The following is a 16,681-nucleotide window of genomic DNA, read 5'->3' as shown; positions in this document are numbered from 1 at the left end:
AAAACTAACTTTCTGAGAACAAGTGGGCGTCAGTCAGCGGCGCTCCGTCTGGAAGCTTCATCTTTGTGACGGAGTTTTCCTGCCAGGCTGCCAGAGACAAGATGAGGGCTGTCGCATCCCTGGAAAGGTACAGGGCATGATGGGTAACGATGAGCTGGGCTGGAGACAGATTTGACCTTTGTTTTTCTCCCATCTCTTCCAAAGATGGTGCAGAACCGAACATGGCGCTTTGCCTTCTCAAAGTATTTATTTCTACAGCTAACGTTGAACTGATCAGTTCAGGGAAAATATCAGTCTTTTGGTGTGCAAATATAAAAAGTATAGCATTTTTCTCATTACCTTATAAGTTTGTTATTATAAACAGGTATATATTCATATATTCATTAAAGTAAGGACAACGTATCAAGCGCTTTATTTACGTATACATGTCGTAAACTAATAATTGTTTATGCCTTATTTGGATTTTTTTATGTGATTTTGTGCAAACTGATAAACCCTTCATACCGATGTTAGTCTGCGGTGTGAGATGAGTTTTTCAAAGTTCATGGAGAAGCTTGTCTGGTTTCTCAGCCTGAGATTAAAAAAAACAAAACAAAAAAAAAAAACAGAAGTTGAGAAAATAATGAGAAAACAAGCCGCAGTCGCGGTTTGGTTTCACGCTGATGTAATTTCTCTTCTGACGTTCTGCTCCTGTGGGGAAGTAGAAATAACAGCACAACAGGCCATATTATCTAAGAAAGAAGAAGAATTACTCTGTTAGGTCTTTATTCACAGCTCAGGAGTCCAGTAGCGAAGTACCGGTGAGTAGTAGCAATGACAGCTAACTGGCTGACAGCTCTGATGCAGCTGTCACTCAAAATAAAAACAACAACAAAAGTCCTTAATTGTGTGTAGATTTGTGGTTTTATGCTGTTTATCTGACGTGGTACCAAAGAGTTCACCCCGTACGGTTGTCATAGACGTCTAATCTACCTATGGAAACTAAAACTGTTTTGGTACCGAACTGTTAAAACGTGTAGACACCTGCCCCTAGTGGCCGGTAGAGGAACTGCACGGTCCCACACTTCAAGGTTGGCCTCAGTATTAAAAACCGCCTCTCGCTTTATCCTCCCATAATGCATCTTTTCCCCAGCTTTTGGCCGTTTTTAGCTCTCAGTTTACTGCAGTGTTTGAAAGATACGTGTTAATCAATATGTGTTAATCAGGGTTAATCAGTGTGTCAGAGTTGCAGCTGATTCAACAACTGAGATTGTACTAGTTTCAGTTTCAGTAATTAAGTGAATATTTGTGAAGCCTTAAATACAAACATTTGTTGGACACAAACTTAAAGGCACAGACAAAAACAAACACAACAAAAAAAACATATATATCATTACAAACAGCGACGGTATTAAAGTCATAAAGCGTGTATTATGTATGTAGGTGGCGTGGGAAAGCAACAGTGTCAGCATGATGATGAAGAACAGGAAGACGGCTGAAAAAGGGAACCGCAGCGGTTGAGCTTTGTTCAGAGGTGTTGAAACAAACTTTGACGGCTGGATAAATCAACGCTTGCAGCTCCAACAGACACGACGTCCTCTAAATGTGATGAACGCTGGCCGAGGATTGAAATTCAGCACCGTCACTTCTGATGGACAAGGAACAGAAACAGGTTGCTGGACTGTCAGGACATTTGTGCAAAACTGAGCAACCTGCAGAGTTTTCTTCTTATAACCTTTCACTGAATTTCTTTTTTCCCTTTTGTCTTTGTGAACAGCACAGTACCATATTCTAAAGGCAAATTGTTTAAAGGAAACTAACAAAATTAACAGGAGGGAATAATTGTTGTCCCAGGCATGGCCCGCCCAGCTCTGCCTCCGATTGGCTCATCACTCCTCATGCCTAAACCTAACCAGGCTAACCAATGAAGGCCACGAGTATCGGAGGCAGTGTAGAGTGGATCATGTCCTTACAATACTGTGTAGGAAGATTGGGCAGTTTGGATTGTAGAGTTAGCCATTTTAACCTAGTTTAATTTAACATATGATTCTACTTAATGTTATTTTGTGTTCAAATCTATCCAAAAATCCTTATTTCAAGAGTCACTACTTAAATGATATATGAATCCTGCTGGAGCTGCTGAGAGGACTGGAAGGGTCCTGAGATGATCCCGACCATTCTGGTGGCAAACAAACAACAAATACTGTTCCCAATAAAGGTTTTATACATACATACATACATACATATATATATATATATATATATATATATATATATATATATATATATATATATACACACACATACATTTAGGGTTTGTTCTCTCTGACTTAGGGTTAGGGTATAGTCTTACATATGATGGAAAGTACATCCTCCCATCCGCCCATCCTTCTGAAGATGTCCTCACCAAGTATGAAGTACCAGGTACACGAGTCCAGACTCGACTCACTCAGAGTTATTATTAATAATAATAATAATAATAATAATAATGACTTGTACTTATATAGCGCCTTTCAAGAAACCCAAGGTCGCTTCATCTCGAGTTGGGAGATGGCCCAACTTTTGATGCCCAGAGACCCTACTTCCCACGATGCATTGCATAAATGTCTGTCCAACATTTTTTCAAATGATTCTTTTAAGATAAGCGTAGTTGTATATACTTCACGGTTTCCAGTAAATTACTCATGTTGTGTTAGAAACATTTGTTATATTCAAAAATGCAGCCCAAGTTTCATGATTATTGTTTAAATCCAGTCCAACTTGGACCTGAGCTGCTTCACTTGTGTCATCATCTGTGTGTCTTTCATGATGTCATGCTTATTTTTAACTTGCTGGTTAATCATTCTGTATTTAGATGGGTCACAATAACACAGCCTGAAACTCAAACAAACTTCCTCTTCCATAAACCTCCATACTTCCCCGTCGCCTCACACGGTCAGGCCTGATGTCATGTCTCCGGAGTTAGAGGCAAGAATCCAGGAAAAGTCCTGCAAGTCTCCAAAACCCTTTAAAACTGGGACTGAAAGCAATTAAAAACATGCTTCAAAAATCCCCTCTGACATTTTTTAACTCTAAATACAGATAAGTCAGGGAACAACATGAAGCTAAACGCATGGACAAGTATTACCTCCCTTCAAAACATGGCTCATCTGTTAGTTTGGACGACGGCTGGCGATTATGTTTAGATATAATCACCGATTATGTGTGGATTAAATGTGGATGAATTGAAGAAGCCCGAAACACGCCCAAGAGAAGAGACTGAATATATGTAACTAAAACTGAGTCTTCCCGCCGTTTTTCTTCCTTACAGGTCTGGCAGCTAGGTGCTAAACCACAGGCCAGTTATTTTAGCGTAGCTTAGCTCAAGCCAGCTAATGTCCCATTGCTTGTTCGTCCTCGTTTCAAATGTCGTTTCAGTAGCAACTTCTGACACGAGGACTGCGGGAGCTCCAGCTGAGGTCTATCAGAGCTGACGTGGCCGTACTCCACCGGCCCGAGGGCCAAATCTACCCGCCCTGCCCGCTGGGACGCCGCCGGCCCAGCCCCGCGGAGCTGTATCCAAAGAACTGGTCGCAGCGTCCGGGCCGGTGGTCTTCCTTCCTGGTCCTGGATGTTTTAGAGCAGTGATTCTCAACTGGTGGGTCGGGACACACAAGTGGGTCACAGACCCGTTTTCAGTGGGCCCCGGGCCTCAGATAATGGTAAAGTTCTCAGGTAAACCTACATCATTTTCAGTCTTTTTAGATATACTTCCCTTTTTTTTCGTGTATTTGCAGGAAAACACCACCTGAGTCTGTTAAAAGTGGCTGTTGAGATATTTTGATTTGTCACATCAGCTTCCTGTTTGAAGCTTGATTAATGACTGAATAACTTCACTCCTACTGTATTCGTGCATTTAATTAGTGGATGCTCAGCTAAAGCCATATATTTTGGGAAATATTTTTCAGTTGCACTTTTTTATTTCACGTTTGTACGTGAAAAAAGTTATTTTCCTACAATCTGAGGCTTGCGCTACACTACCTTTTCAATTAATTTGACAACTATAAAATTGTCTTTGATTTGGGTCCCGGCTTGTGATGAAGGAGGGATGGAGGGCCCAGAAGCTGGACCAGATGAGAACCACTGTTTTAGAGGTTTCTCTACATCGACACACCTGATTGTAATTACTGGTCACCACCAACTTGTATCAGGGTGTGTTGAAGCAGGGAAACATCTTTAAAATGGTCTCTCCAGACCACCGCTCTTTGACTCACCTTTGCAGCGAGCCCCTAGTGGTCAGTGTACGTACTTACACTCCTGGACCCCCGGCAGTTTAGCAAGCAGGATTTCACCACTTGATAAAATCAGGACCCAGAGGGAAAAAAATAAAGAAATATATAGAACTTGCTCTGATTGGTCAGCTGCAGGGGTTAGCATGGCCCTTGCAGGGGCTAGATGAAAACGTAAAGGAAGTCATCCTCTGGCAGCCATGACGAAACGCAGAGCAACGCCACGCCAGGACCTCGGCACGCCAAGCTGATCCCATGTAATGAAAATCTTGCGAGCAGCGTGTGTCGTAGTGGAGGACGGTTCTGGGTCCGATGAGTGATAGCACGTCTGAAGCTGAGGCAGAAAATTCAGATGCAATCATCTACGGTTTGAAAGTATGACAATATTACATATTTAAAAGATGATCGGATGCAGCTTTGAACCTGAACGTGACGTCATGACGACCACGCATGTGTCACTGAACTCATTATTATCCTTTGACCTGGTGCAACATTTAGACATGAATTGTTTGATAAAACACTGGCTGTGTTGGATGGACCAGGGTTGCTATGACGTGCATGCGTATGAAGTGCATACTTGGATCAGTATTCTCTGGTCTATCTGTCTTGTTTGTGATTCTGATGCCCACGCACTCACACGCTGATGTCCTTGGGGTGGCTGGCTTCACTTCAAGCCCAAAGCAGTATGTCATTGTTCGGTTTATCTCACACTCCCTCTCTTTTTTAAAGCATTTTCACAGGAATGTGATAGATTCAGCATCGTCTGAACTAATCTACCACCCTGCTCTGTGGGGATGTTACAGGTGGAAGCTAGTGGATGTTTAGTTGATCTGGTTGAAGCTGGGAACCTCTTAGAGATGTGTTATTTTTTTTGAGGGGGGGGGGGGGGGGGGGGGTTTGCACCGTGAGAGATTTCATGACCCATATGAAGCTGCGTTGGCAACACTTTAAAGCCACTCAATGTAGCAACCGCAGTTCTGGCCACATGAGGGCGCTGTGACACGGGAAGGTCCATGTAACGTGCAAAAACAGAAGATCTTTATGGTTAGAAGAAAGAACATCTGCTTAAAGTAGATGCAAAGCTGCACGCTCGTGCTAAAATATAATTTTTACATTCCGCCCTCATCAACTAGGAACCGTGACCTCAGACGGGGAGTTGGTGATTCTCATCCTCGCTGCTACTTTTCCCGCCTAGCGCTTACACCTGCGGTGACTTTTGAAAACATCGTGTATGAAGACTTTACAGAACACGTGAAGTCTTTTTACAATAGGATATGTGTTGCTGTGTTGTTTAATTTTACTAACGGACCCCCGCGACTGTAAAACGTTGGGCTGGAGGGGTCCGAGGATGAAGCTAAGACTAGCTGGTGCGTCTCAGCTAAACGCAGCTCCCCCGCCGAAGTCGACGAGGTTCAACGGTGAAACTTGTCCAGAGCCTGAGAAGACAAGACACTGGGAGAAAACCGATGTTATCTTTGAAAGAATATTCCTCCGTGCAGGTCACAGAAACAGCTTTTATCCGCAGCACCCAGCACTGCTTTTAGTGCATACATATTTCAGAGCGGCAGCAACAGTCAGACCTAACCTTTAATTTCTACGGGTTGCATCCTGTGTTTGGAGGGAGGGTGTGGGCTAGTCTGCGTTGTGGCGATGGCTGCAGGTAGACAGGATGCAGAGGTGTCGGCTGTTTATGTCTGCTGACCCACTTCGATAACGATGCTCCACCGGAGTGTCGGGTGGTGGCGAAGCTCAGGCTTCCCGGGCTTGAATGACCATATTGTCTGATTTTCTTTTGTTCACACTTCATCAACCCAGCCTCGGCTCTTGATGCGAGACAGGACGGAGACAGATAAGTGTTTGGGTGTGAGGGAAGCAGAGGGAGGGAGGGAGAGAGAGAGGAAAAGTGAGAAACTCCGGAGGGGATGTGAAGGGTTTATTAACCAGCTGTCCTTATTTGAAGTAATCTCAATCAATATTGCCATTGCAGTACTTAGTAAAAGTAGAGCGGCTCCTCCAACGTCCCTTTGTGCCATCGAAAAAGGGGAACTAGATCCCTTTTCCTTCTCTCCTGGCCCGGTTAGCCATATCGATTATGTCCCTCACTGATACAAAAGAAATAGTCTGGTTCCCTGGGATTTAGATATACCGGTACCTGAGTGGGACCAACAGATGCAGGAAGACTTCGAGATCTCAGGTGTCATCGGGCTCTTGGACACCCCTCAATGATTTATTGCATAAACCCTGCCCCATTGCTTTGGTTCGGTACATTCTGTACCAGCAGGGTAGAAGCACGATCCTACGAAACCTTCCTACAGATCACTTAAAGGAAACAGGATATGTGCACATGTGCACCGTGTACACTCACTCTTTGACTCTTGATGAAGAAGCAAGAGATTTCATTATTCAGACACAAGAGTGTTATTTGACATATAAACACTGGCCTCACGTTTGCAGCCCTTTTGACTCCTGTCACATCATCACCTCCTCCTGTCTCATTGTTTTTCCCTTTCTTCTGTTGTTTCTCACTCCCGCCCTTCAGCTTGAATGGTTCTGCTCCAGGCTGCAGGCCTCTCAGCAGGCTCCCATGACTGGAAGCTTTAATGGCGATGCTATTTCGGGCCCTCTGATGTCATCTGAGGGGAGGGGCCAGTCCTCATGCCCAGAGTGGTGAGTCACAACCGGAGTGGGAGAGCATCCAAACACCAGTGGAACGACATGCTCGTGCACTGGGCTCGGGTTTGTGTATTGATGAGCGCCGGTCGTTGAGGGAGCTCTCTGACGGGTCACAACTCTGCTAAAGGGTCAGGATACTGAACCCCACATTGCACAGATAAATAGGTCAGGAAAGGGAGTCAGGAAGGGCATCTGACATAAAACCTGCACCAAAATCAATATATGGAACAAGACGATGCCCTCCGGTGACCCGTACAAGGGGATAAGGCGAAAGAAGTTGCCTTTTATTAGTTAAGAGTCATTAGTTGTGGTTAGAGGTGGTTGCCCTCCAACCAGAGGGTTGCTGGATCCATCTCATAACCCGTCATGTGCCAAAGTGATCCTGACCAGGACACTGAACCCCTCCCTGCATAAACCCGGCTATCAAGGCCAGCGCTCTCTTCGTGCCTGTCACAAACCTGGATAAATGGGAGGATTGGGTCGGGAAGGGCGTTCAACATGTGGAACACCATGTTCCCCTGCATGACCCCTAAAGGGAAATGCTGAGAGAAGTTGTTATCCAATTATGTTATCAAATTAAATCTAAAAATCAGTAGGGCATGCTCATATACAAATATCAGTTAAAGAAATTGCATAAATACATGTTTTTGATGCCTGCAGTCCACATAAATGTTGTCTTTTCCACACAGGATCACAGGGAGACTCTGTCGCTCCACCTTACAGGGAAATCTGAACATCATTTCCAGGTACTTTTATCCAGAAAAACAAAACTCTTTCATGTGGCGTCTGCCTCTAAAGTAACATTCGATCTCTCATCAGAGGCAGGAAAACAGACACAGGAACTGGTGAGATGTTGTTTTTCTCCTGCCTTCCTGAATGATGTCATCCCCATTCAGACTGCCTACACAAAGTCGTGGCAGTTCTCAGCATCCACTGTTGCCATGACTACTCCAGTGCACTTGCCACACTCTCCCCAGCCGGCAGTCATTGGTCAGTGTCGCACAGTGGCAGGTGCTCTGGCCAATGAGAGAGCCAGCGAGTGATGTCATTGAAAGGATGGACTGAAGCAGAGATACAAACGCAGTGTGTCAAATACCTGCTGCTGACGCACCAGTTTAATATGAGAGGACATCAATTTAGCCTCGTCTCTTTGAAGGGAACGGCTGAGGGTGGACAGGGAGTTTTAAAAGCTTTCTTGAGTAATAGCAACCCTCTTTAAGCACTAATATGACCAATTAAATTCAGACTCCACGTGACGAGGGGCAAGCCAGGGTGCGGTTTGGGATGCTGTGTAAAGTGGCTAAAATCTATACAGAACTGGGGGGAAGTAATCCTGGTGCAGATGATGCGGTGAATGATCTGTGGAGTCTTGTTTTAGTGGATGTTCAAAAAGTACGCTACCAAAAACCTGACATTCTCTTAATAGAGCAGAACCTTACGGGAAGCATGTAAAAGGGGGAACTTTTCTTGCAGGTCCCTCTCTGCTGTGCTTCAGCTCTGTATCCAAACCCAAACTAAGTAACTTCTTTCAGCTTTTTTGTTCCTAACTTCACCACACACATTGATTTCACATAGGTTTTACACCAGATCCACCTTATGCATCTTCCGTTTTAAATGTTGCTACCAAAACAACATTTAAAATTAGTAGCCTTTTTTGTACCCAGCTGTAAATATGTTAAACATGATCAACGGAGACGGAGTAGCTTTAGGAACCAGCTTCCAGCAATCATTAACGAAACTCAAACTTCTGTAAAGCAGATATTTTTTAATACTCTTTTTATTGGTTTTTCAAATTTATAGGTACAAACATTAGAACAGAACAAAATGAAATACAACGAAACATAAAAATAAAATTAAAATTAAAAAAAAAAAACCCACCCCAAATCAAGAGAAAGCGCTGCGCAGCACATATGCGTAAAATAGGAAAATTAAGAGACAGGTAAATGAAGAGCACATACATGGGATAAGTGAAAGAAAGAATAGGCAGTCCTCATCCTTCAGGGGCAGAAGCTGAGTTAAGGCTTCTGTAAGAAGGAGTGCAATGGTTCCCAGATCCTCCAAAACCTATCCGATTTGTGATGAAGGTCATGGGTCAACTTCTCGAGAGGAATAAGAGCAGAAATCTGTGACATCCACATGTCGACTGTAGGGACCTGGGGAGTGGACCACCGCAGCAAGATACATTTTTTAGCCAGGAACAAAAGAATTATCAGCAGAGATTTGGTGTCCGTGTCCAAAACATTGTCTGGAGCAACATGGTTGAGTAAAAAGAAAGAAGGAGTCAGCGAGAGCTGTTTACCAATGACCTCCTGGATTACAGAGTGAACCCCCTTCCAGAAAATCTGGATGTGGTCACATGACCAAAACAAATGGATAAATGTACCTTTGTGTGTCTTACATTTATAACAGAGGTTGGAAGTGTCAGGGAACATTTTCTGGAGCCGAACAGGAGTGTAATAAGTCCTGTGGAAAAATGTAAAGTTCTGTTCATGTATAGAGATTGAGGTACATTTAGGAAAAGTCCCGCTGCAGATCTTGTCCCAGTCTCCAGGATTAAACGTCACCTCCAGATCACGCTCCCACAACAGCTTCAAAGAGTTATAAGCTGAAGAGTCAGAGTAAACCAGAGAAGTATAAATCTTGGAAATCAGTTCTTTAGGAGATTTTGCCAGAACTATAGTGTTTTCCAGTTCTGACAGTGTAAAGCAGATATTTTTAACGGTTTCCAGTGATGACAAACCCACGCTTGACTCTCGCAGCTTTGGCGCCTTTAAGGCCTTTTGTTTTATAAATTGAGGCCCAGGGGACTCTGGCCATGTTCATGTCCAGCAGCAGACAGAAATATACCGAGCGCGCTGCCTCCTCGCAGCAGATGGACAGTATTAGAAAGTAGCTGGAGACATGGTGGTGTGTTTAACAGCTATATATTTGTGGCCTGCAGACATGTGCGTGAGTGCTTGTTTGTGTTTCCCCGGGCGTCCAAGGCCGCGTCAGGAAAGGTTCGAGCTAAACCGAGGTGCGGACCGTGATCGGCGGGCCAAGCCCTCCGCTCGGAGGGATTACGCCCAAGTGCTTGATTATTTGTGGATAATTGGAAAAGACTTAATATTTTATTTCAGTGGAGACAAATATATCTCTAAATGAACATTAATACAATTTTGGATTATTCAATCAGTGCAGTTAGTCAAGTTAACAATCACAGCTTATTTTAATCAGCATCAACTGACCACGTAAGTTACAAGATAGCATCTGTGGGCTCGTGAAACTCTCTCCATCAGAGACGTCTACTAAGCAGATTAGTAGATAAATCGTCATGTGGGTTCCCTTTACGGCCTGAACTTGTGATCATATTTCCAGATTTTTTTAGATGCTGTTCCTATGAAGTATAAATATAAACATCACACACGATATCTGAAGAACCACGCAAGAATTGGTGATTTCTAAAAGTGCATCCAAGCCTCAGCACCTTCCTCTGACCGCAGTGTGGGAGCAGCTTCGGCCCGTTCATAAACCCGCCTGCAAAAACAAGAAGGTAATTGTGTTTTGAATGATGAGCCCCTTTGAAATGGCTCTTTGCCGTTTTCCTGTCGGTTGTTTCTTCGTCAATCATCATTTCCATCCAATCAGTCTCTGCAGCTCAAAGAGAAAAGAAATCGGTCAAATAAACATGTTTTTGCAGAAGCAGCAGCTTCAAAGCCGCTACGTTTCCCCGGATCACATTTTTCACGATCACTTTTTTTTCCGAAATAAGCTGTGTTTTTCCTTTAATGCTAAGAAGCGACTTGTTTCAGCTACCTTTTTACCAGTACTAGATTATGGAGATATTCTGTACATGAATGCTTCTGCTAAATGTCTTCTGAAATGTCTGTGAGTTAGTCTCGGGTTGGATGGTCTTCTCTGGCCACCCGAAGGCTCAGTCATCTGTATACTTTTATATATAAGGCAATGCTTGGTCTGCTGCCTTCTTACATCTGCTCCTTGATTGTACACAGAAGTCCTGGTTCTTACTTGCTACGTTCACAAGACTACCTGTTGCTCTCTGTTCCTTTTGCCCGTACTGAACTGGGCAAAAGAGCCTTTGTTTATTCTGCTCCTTCAGCCTGGAACATATAACAATATGACTGGAGGCTAACAAAGTTAATTTCTCTGACAAATTTTAAATCTAAATTGAAAATACTTGGGGCCGACTCCATTACATGTACCTGATTTGCTTGCTTTTTTAATTTTAATTGTATTTTATCTGTTGGTGTTTTCCATCATTTATAACTATGTGTTGTAATTGCTGCTACCTATCTTGGCCAGGTCTCCCTTGGAAAAGAGGTTTTTAATCTCAATGGGATTTTCCTGGTTAAATAAAAAAAATAAAAAAAATTCATGGACCGAGTTGGCAGAACCGTTTTCTTCTGGGCAGCACAGAAGAAAACCTCGACATCACTGCACACAGATATAACTAACGTCACAGTATGTTAAGATTTTAGCTGTTTTAGTTCAGCAGGACCTCCACTTGGAAGGGTCCTGGCCTGATCCATCGTGTCTCCTGACGTCACAGTTCTGCTGCTCGTGACTGTTCCCGCTCTGAAGACCTGGACGTCCTCGGGTTAAATAACCGTAAGAAGAACAAAAAAAACTGGCTTAGTGAAGGCCGCCCTGAGGACCCTGAGGGCCCCGAGGGCCTCTGGGACGCCACGGTGGGTTGCTTTGGTGTGAAATGTCACTTTCGTCTCCAGGCAGTATTTCTAATGTCTCCTCGACACTGCTAAGTCGCAGACGCTGGGAAAACTGTCCTTAAATATTAAAAACTAAAAGAGAATTTCACATTAAGCTGACGTGGTTAGGATTAAAACAAGTCTCGTCCCATCCGACACCAGACGTGGACATAGACGAGTGTTCAGGCTGGCCTCTGATTGGTTGCCACCAGCGTTCCTCTGTGGCGAGGAACACGATTTAAGGTGGTTGACTGGACTATTTGAGAGAAAAACAAAGCGTGAAAAAATCCCAAATGTGTGACTGTTGCTTCCATCTGACATCGGTAGAATTAAACTAGAATCACAAGCTGGGGGCTTCGTTTGCTTCTTCAACGTCTCATATATGCTTCACACAGTCAAATCTGAAAAAGGAGCAGGTATAAAAGCTTTATTATATTCTTGTGATAAATGTGAGCCGTGCTGGGAGTTAGAAATGTGTCCAGGAGCTTTTCTGAGGTGGAGAACTCCCTTCGAAGCATCAATATTTTAAATGAGAAAGCCACGCGCCCCAGATGCAGCTCCGGTAAACCTCGTGGCTTCGCTGCGGTGCGGGGGGAGGACACAGATCCCCCCCTTCTCCGGGATGCAGGACTCATCCCCTCGTCTCAGAGAGTAACAGATGGTCTCTTCTACTTTGCAGAACGATTTAAGCGTGAATGGTTGCGGCATGTGAAGATGGAGCGCTGATTGTCGTGATGCAGCGGTGGAGGGACATAGAAAGGCCTGAGCGCCGGGCGGCGGTGACACCTGGTCCCTCGGACCCTGGAGTAAGGGTCTTCATAAAAGACTTTTACAAGTAAACTTTTTTAAATTTGAGCAGGGTGATTATAAAAATAAGCTGCATGTGCTTTAGAGCATCATTTGTTTGTCCTCACGTGCAGCAGAACCTCTTGACCCCTTACATACTGTCAGGGTCAGATGTGACCCAGTTTGGACTTTTAACCGCAGTAAAACAGGCCTAAACAACACGTTCTACCTCCGCAGTGTCTCTGCTGACAACAGGAAAGAGGTGATGATGTGCACACGCTTGCGTTGCTAGTTTATGCACGTACGCCGAGAGCTCTGGTGAGTTTTTACTAACATTCTGAGGAGGAAGATGCAGGTTTGAACGTACCGCCCCTCCGCTGTGGCTTCGATGATGATGATGATGATGAAGCAGCTGCGTGCAGAACACCCACGTTCACCGTGAAACAGTTCTGAAGGGGGGGTAAAGGTGCATCCACAGGAAGGAAACCATAACCTGCCTTTAACCTCTGCTCATCCCTGCTGGGGTCACGGTCACTGACCCCAGCAACTCGCCAGTCACTCAGTCGCCGGCTCCTTTCTCATGAGGAGAATGAAATGCTTCCAGGTGTGCGTGTCGCCACAGTCGGCGTCTTCGCTTCAGTTTACTGCCTCCGACAGGTGAGGCTGGTAGAAGCTCGTGTTTTACTTCCATCCAAATGTGCAGGTGTGTTGACTGAAAATCCCTTCAGGGAAGTGAAACTTGTTGAAAACGTTGTGAGCTCTCTCTTCTTCTACGCTGCCAGATACTCCGTTTTCTTCACGTGGCACGCCACCCATCCGTTTGAGCTGACCCGCGGGCGTCGTGCCGGGCCCCTCAATAACCCGCCCTGTGGCTATAAAGATGACAGGATGGGAAGCGAAACTCCGTCACCGAGGAGGAGCCCTGATTTTCGGCCCCCCGAATGCAGGGATGAGCCTAAAGAATTGGCTCCAGCACATCACCCATCCAAGGTCTGCAGGAACCACAGGCCTATTCATCCACTCGGTGACCCCGGGGCCCCCAAGCCAGCAGGAATCTACGGGACGGCAGGATGCTCGTGCGCGGTGCATGAAGCTCGTGGAGCTCAGCGAAGCCTCCCTTGGTTCAGACAAGCGAGGCCGAAGCGCCTTTAACACCCGGGACCCCCCGGTACACGGGAACACAAGCCTGGGATCGGGCCGGGCCTGAAGGGGTGTTTTCATTCAGGTAAAAGCCCAAAGCTTGGAAACGGAGCCCAGAACAGAACTGACACGTTATGCGACGCCATCGTTGATACCGAGGTTCGACCAGCGCGGCAGTGAAACCACACGTTTAGAGAACCACACGGCTGTTTTTAGAAAAATACGACTAACATTAAAAGCCTCCAACTATTCTGCAGACGCCATTTTTAAAAGGTTCTAGGAAACATTTGTAGGATTTATAATGAAAGTTTGCATCTGGTCCCGCCGGGTCCTGCAGGATCTGAGGCGAGGGCTCTGCTGGACGTCTCACTTCCAGAGGTGATCCTTCGGCCGACGACTGCGTCTGCGTTCCTCGTCGCCGCCTGTTTGGTTCCTCTTCAGCAGCACATCTTTGGACCGCCGCCTGCTTTGAAATCTTGGTCTGGGAGAGACCTCGGCGACCCGGTGACCTGGGACATGGAACCATCCTCCGGAGGAGTCCGGTTGTTCATCAGTTAAAGTTCTGAACACGAGAACCAGCTGGCAGTGAAGCTGAACTAGTCTCTGCAGCAATGAACGTCCGCTGGGAGCAAATGAAGAGACTGAATTAAGCGCCAAAGACAAAGTTATCGACGATGCAGCTGGAGGAAGTTTGGGCGGAGACCTCTGATACGGTTCAGATTGATCGTTTTATTCTGGCAGGTTTGTCTTCTGAGAATCTTTATACTTCTGTCTCAAACTCCTTTGAATTAAAGAGAATTAAAACATTTATTTATGGAAAAAAGAAGCTTTAATTTAGTTTTACAAGATGGCCAATTGCAGACAAAAAAAAAGCAAATAAAAAACAGGTTGAATCAGAGGAATTATTCTGGTTTTATCGAGTTAAACAAGTGTGGACCCCGTCGGCGCTACCAGGAGCTGAAGTCTCCGAGGCTCGTCTTGCCTTTGGGCTTCTTGGCCGCCGCCGCTGCGCTGGTGGACGGCCCGCTGTCATCTCCAGCGGATGAACGTTTCCTGGAAAAGGAAGAGATGTCAAATGCTTTGTGATTTTTAAAAACTTTATCTGAAGGTACAAAACTTGGTGAACAATCTGAGGGTTCTGCTCAGACTTCATTCTTCTTGACAGATGTTTACGATGACACTCCCAGAACCGCACACTGGAGCCTCTCTCCAAACTCGGGAGTCAAACACCGACTCCTTCACAGACCACTAGAGTCTGGATCCAGACCTGCAGTTCCTCCACTGACCACTAGGGTCTGGATCCAGACCTGCAGTTCCTCCACTGACCACTAGGGTCTGGATCCAGACCTGCAGTTGCTGGAAGGAGCTTCAGGAGCCCTCACACCAAAACCAGCAGGTTTAGCAACAGCTTTTTTCCCCCCGACAGCAGTCTCATCTTTGACCTAAATCTAAAAGCTTCAACCTGACAGACGTAAACATTAGGGGTGGGACGATACGGGTAAGTCCCAATTCGATACTTTGGCGATATGTGGCCCAGGATATCGATATTATCACGATATTTTCGATATTCGATATATCGATATATCGGTAAGAGCGATATATCACGATATATGGGACTGAAAAAGAAAAAATACCTATAAAAAGGAAAACGTCTGTAGTTATGCATTTATTCAATGCCAAAACTTCATACAAGAAAGTGCATTTGTATATTTCCTCACTGTTTCCTAGGCTTGTAAATGTAAACACTGTACAGCTGGACAAATTAAAGTGCATGAACATTAATAACATGTTTTATATAAACCAAGACAGTGCACTGCTTTGTTTCTAATACTGAAAAGTCAGTAAGCAACTTAATTTTGCACAGTACCTCACTGCCTCCTAGGGCTGGGTATCTATTAAAATGTCAAGAATTGATCCGATTCTTAAGATTCAGAATCTATTATCACCATTTGATTCGATTTGATCCGATATTGATGTGGATTAGTGTTATTAAAAAAAATGTTTGCGCTGTTGCCTGAATTATATGACTGTAAAATAACTAGTGAAATAATACTTTCACAAATAATTATTGTGAAATAACTAAGAAATAACTCAAATAGGCTTTTCAATATGCCTTCTTTTCCAATATCCTTTTAGCCTGTCTAATTTATTCTGTCACCACACACACATATTGCCATGAAGCATCAGGCATTTTTCACTTATCATGACAAACTGTATCCGATAACAGAAGAAACCAAACAAGCTATAATAAATATAAATAATATGAACTTCATTGAACTAATATAACATTTTGAAATTTAAGCTGAAATATCCAAAGCACTGAACACTGGTTTTGCACGGGTGGGCGTGTGTCTGAGTGTGTCCGTGTCGTGTGTAAAGGCTGATTTATGGTTCCGCGTTACACCAACGCAGATTTACGCCGTAAGGTACGCGGCGACACGCACCGTACTGTACGCGTCGCCGCGTACCGTACGGCGTAGGCTCTGCGTTGGTGTAACGCGAGCCGCTGTCCTCACGTGGAGCGCGAGCGGAGCGGGGTCCGTTTCTTAACGCAGCTGGTTGTCTGTGTGAGCGGACATTAACGCACATGGCAGCTTAAACACCAGTAACTTCCAGCATTAACAGTGCTGCTCAGCCCGCTGTCTGTGTACGAAGTAAACCGGTCGTTCTGTATTTTCTGAGCTGGTTTCTCAGGCGGCCGCTTTGATATGTTTGTTTTGTTCACGAGGGCAGCGGGGGCGGGCGGGGCAGAGCTTGAACAATAGTGTGGTGACAACCGCGTAAACCATTATGTGTGTTGTAATAAAATATCGATATTAGCCGACAGTATATCGATTATTTATTGAAACAGAGAGCACAACAATATATTGAAATATCGATTTTTTTTCCCACCCCTAGTAAACATCATATAACAGGGGTCAAACAGGGGTGGATTTGCACGATGAGCAGGAGCAGCATTAAAAGATGATGCTCCCTATCCGATGACAGACCAAGTGTTTTCAGCACCCCAACAAGACCTAAACGGCGACCCCTTGAACAAAGACGCACGTAAGAAGGTTTGTGTTTGCCAGACCAGATTCAGGAGAGGAAGCTGTAGCTGAGACCGTTTAAATAAACGGCAAACCTCAT

At 44.8% G+C, this 16,681-nt stretch overlaps 1 protein-coding gene across 1 annotated transcript in view; it reads right to left on the bottom strand.

Moving 5' to 3' along the window:
- Nucleotides 1–14,339: 14,339 nt before the first annotated feature.
- Nucleotides 14,340–16,681, bottom strand: part of ppil2 (peptidylprolyl isomerase (cyclophilin)-like 2) — a 33,780-nt gene continuing 31,438 nt past the window's right edge. Inside the window, exon 20 of the mRNA XM_061730698.1 lies at nucleotides 14,340–14,605. Coding sequence (XP_061586682.1) covers nucleotides 14,500–14,605 — 106 coding nt within the window. The 3' untranslated portion in view covers nucleotides 14,340–14,499. The remainder of the gene's footprint in view (nucleotides 14,606–16,681) is intronic.

This window comes from Cololabis saira, chromosome 9 (genome assembly GCF_033807715.1).
Source record: "Cololabis saira isolate AMF1-May2022 chromosome 9, fColSai1.1, whole genome shotgun sequence".
In the NCBI taxonomy this organism is placed as follows: Eukaryota; Metazoa; Chordata; class Actinopteri; order Beloniformes; family Belonidae; genus Cololabis; species Cololabis saira.
The sequence above is the reverse complement of the archived record's forward strand: the minus strand, read 5'-3'. Positions and strand labels throughout refer to the sequence as shown.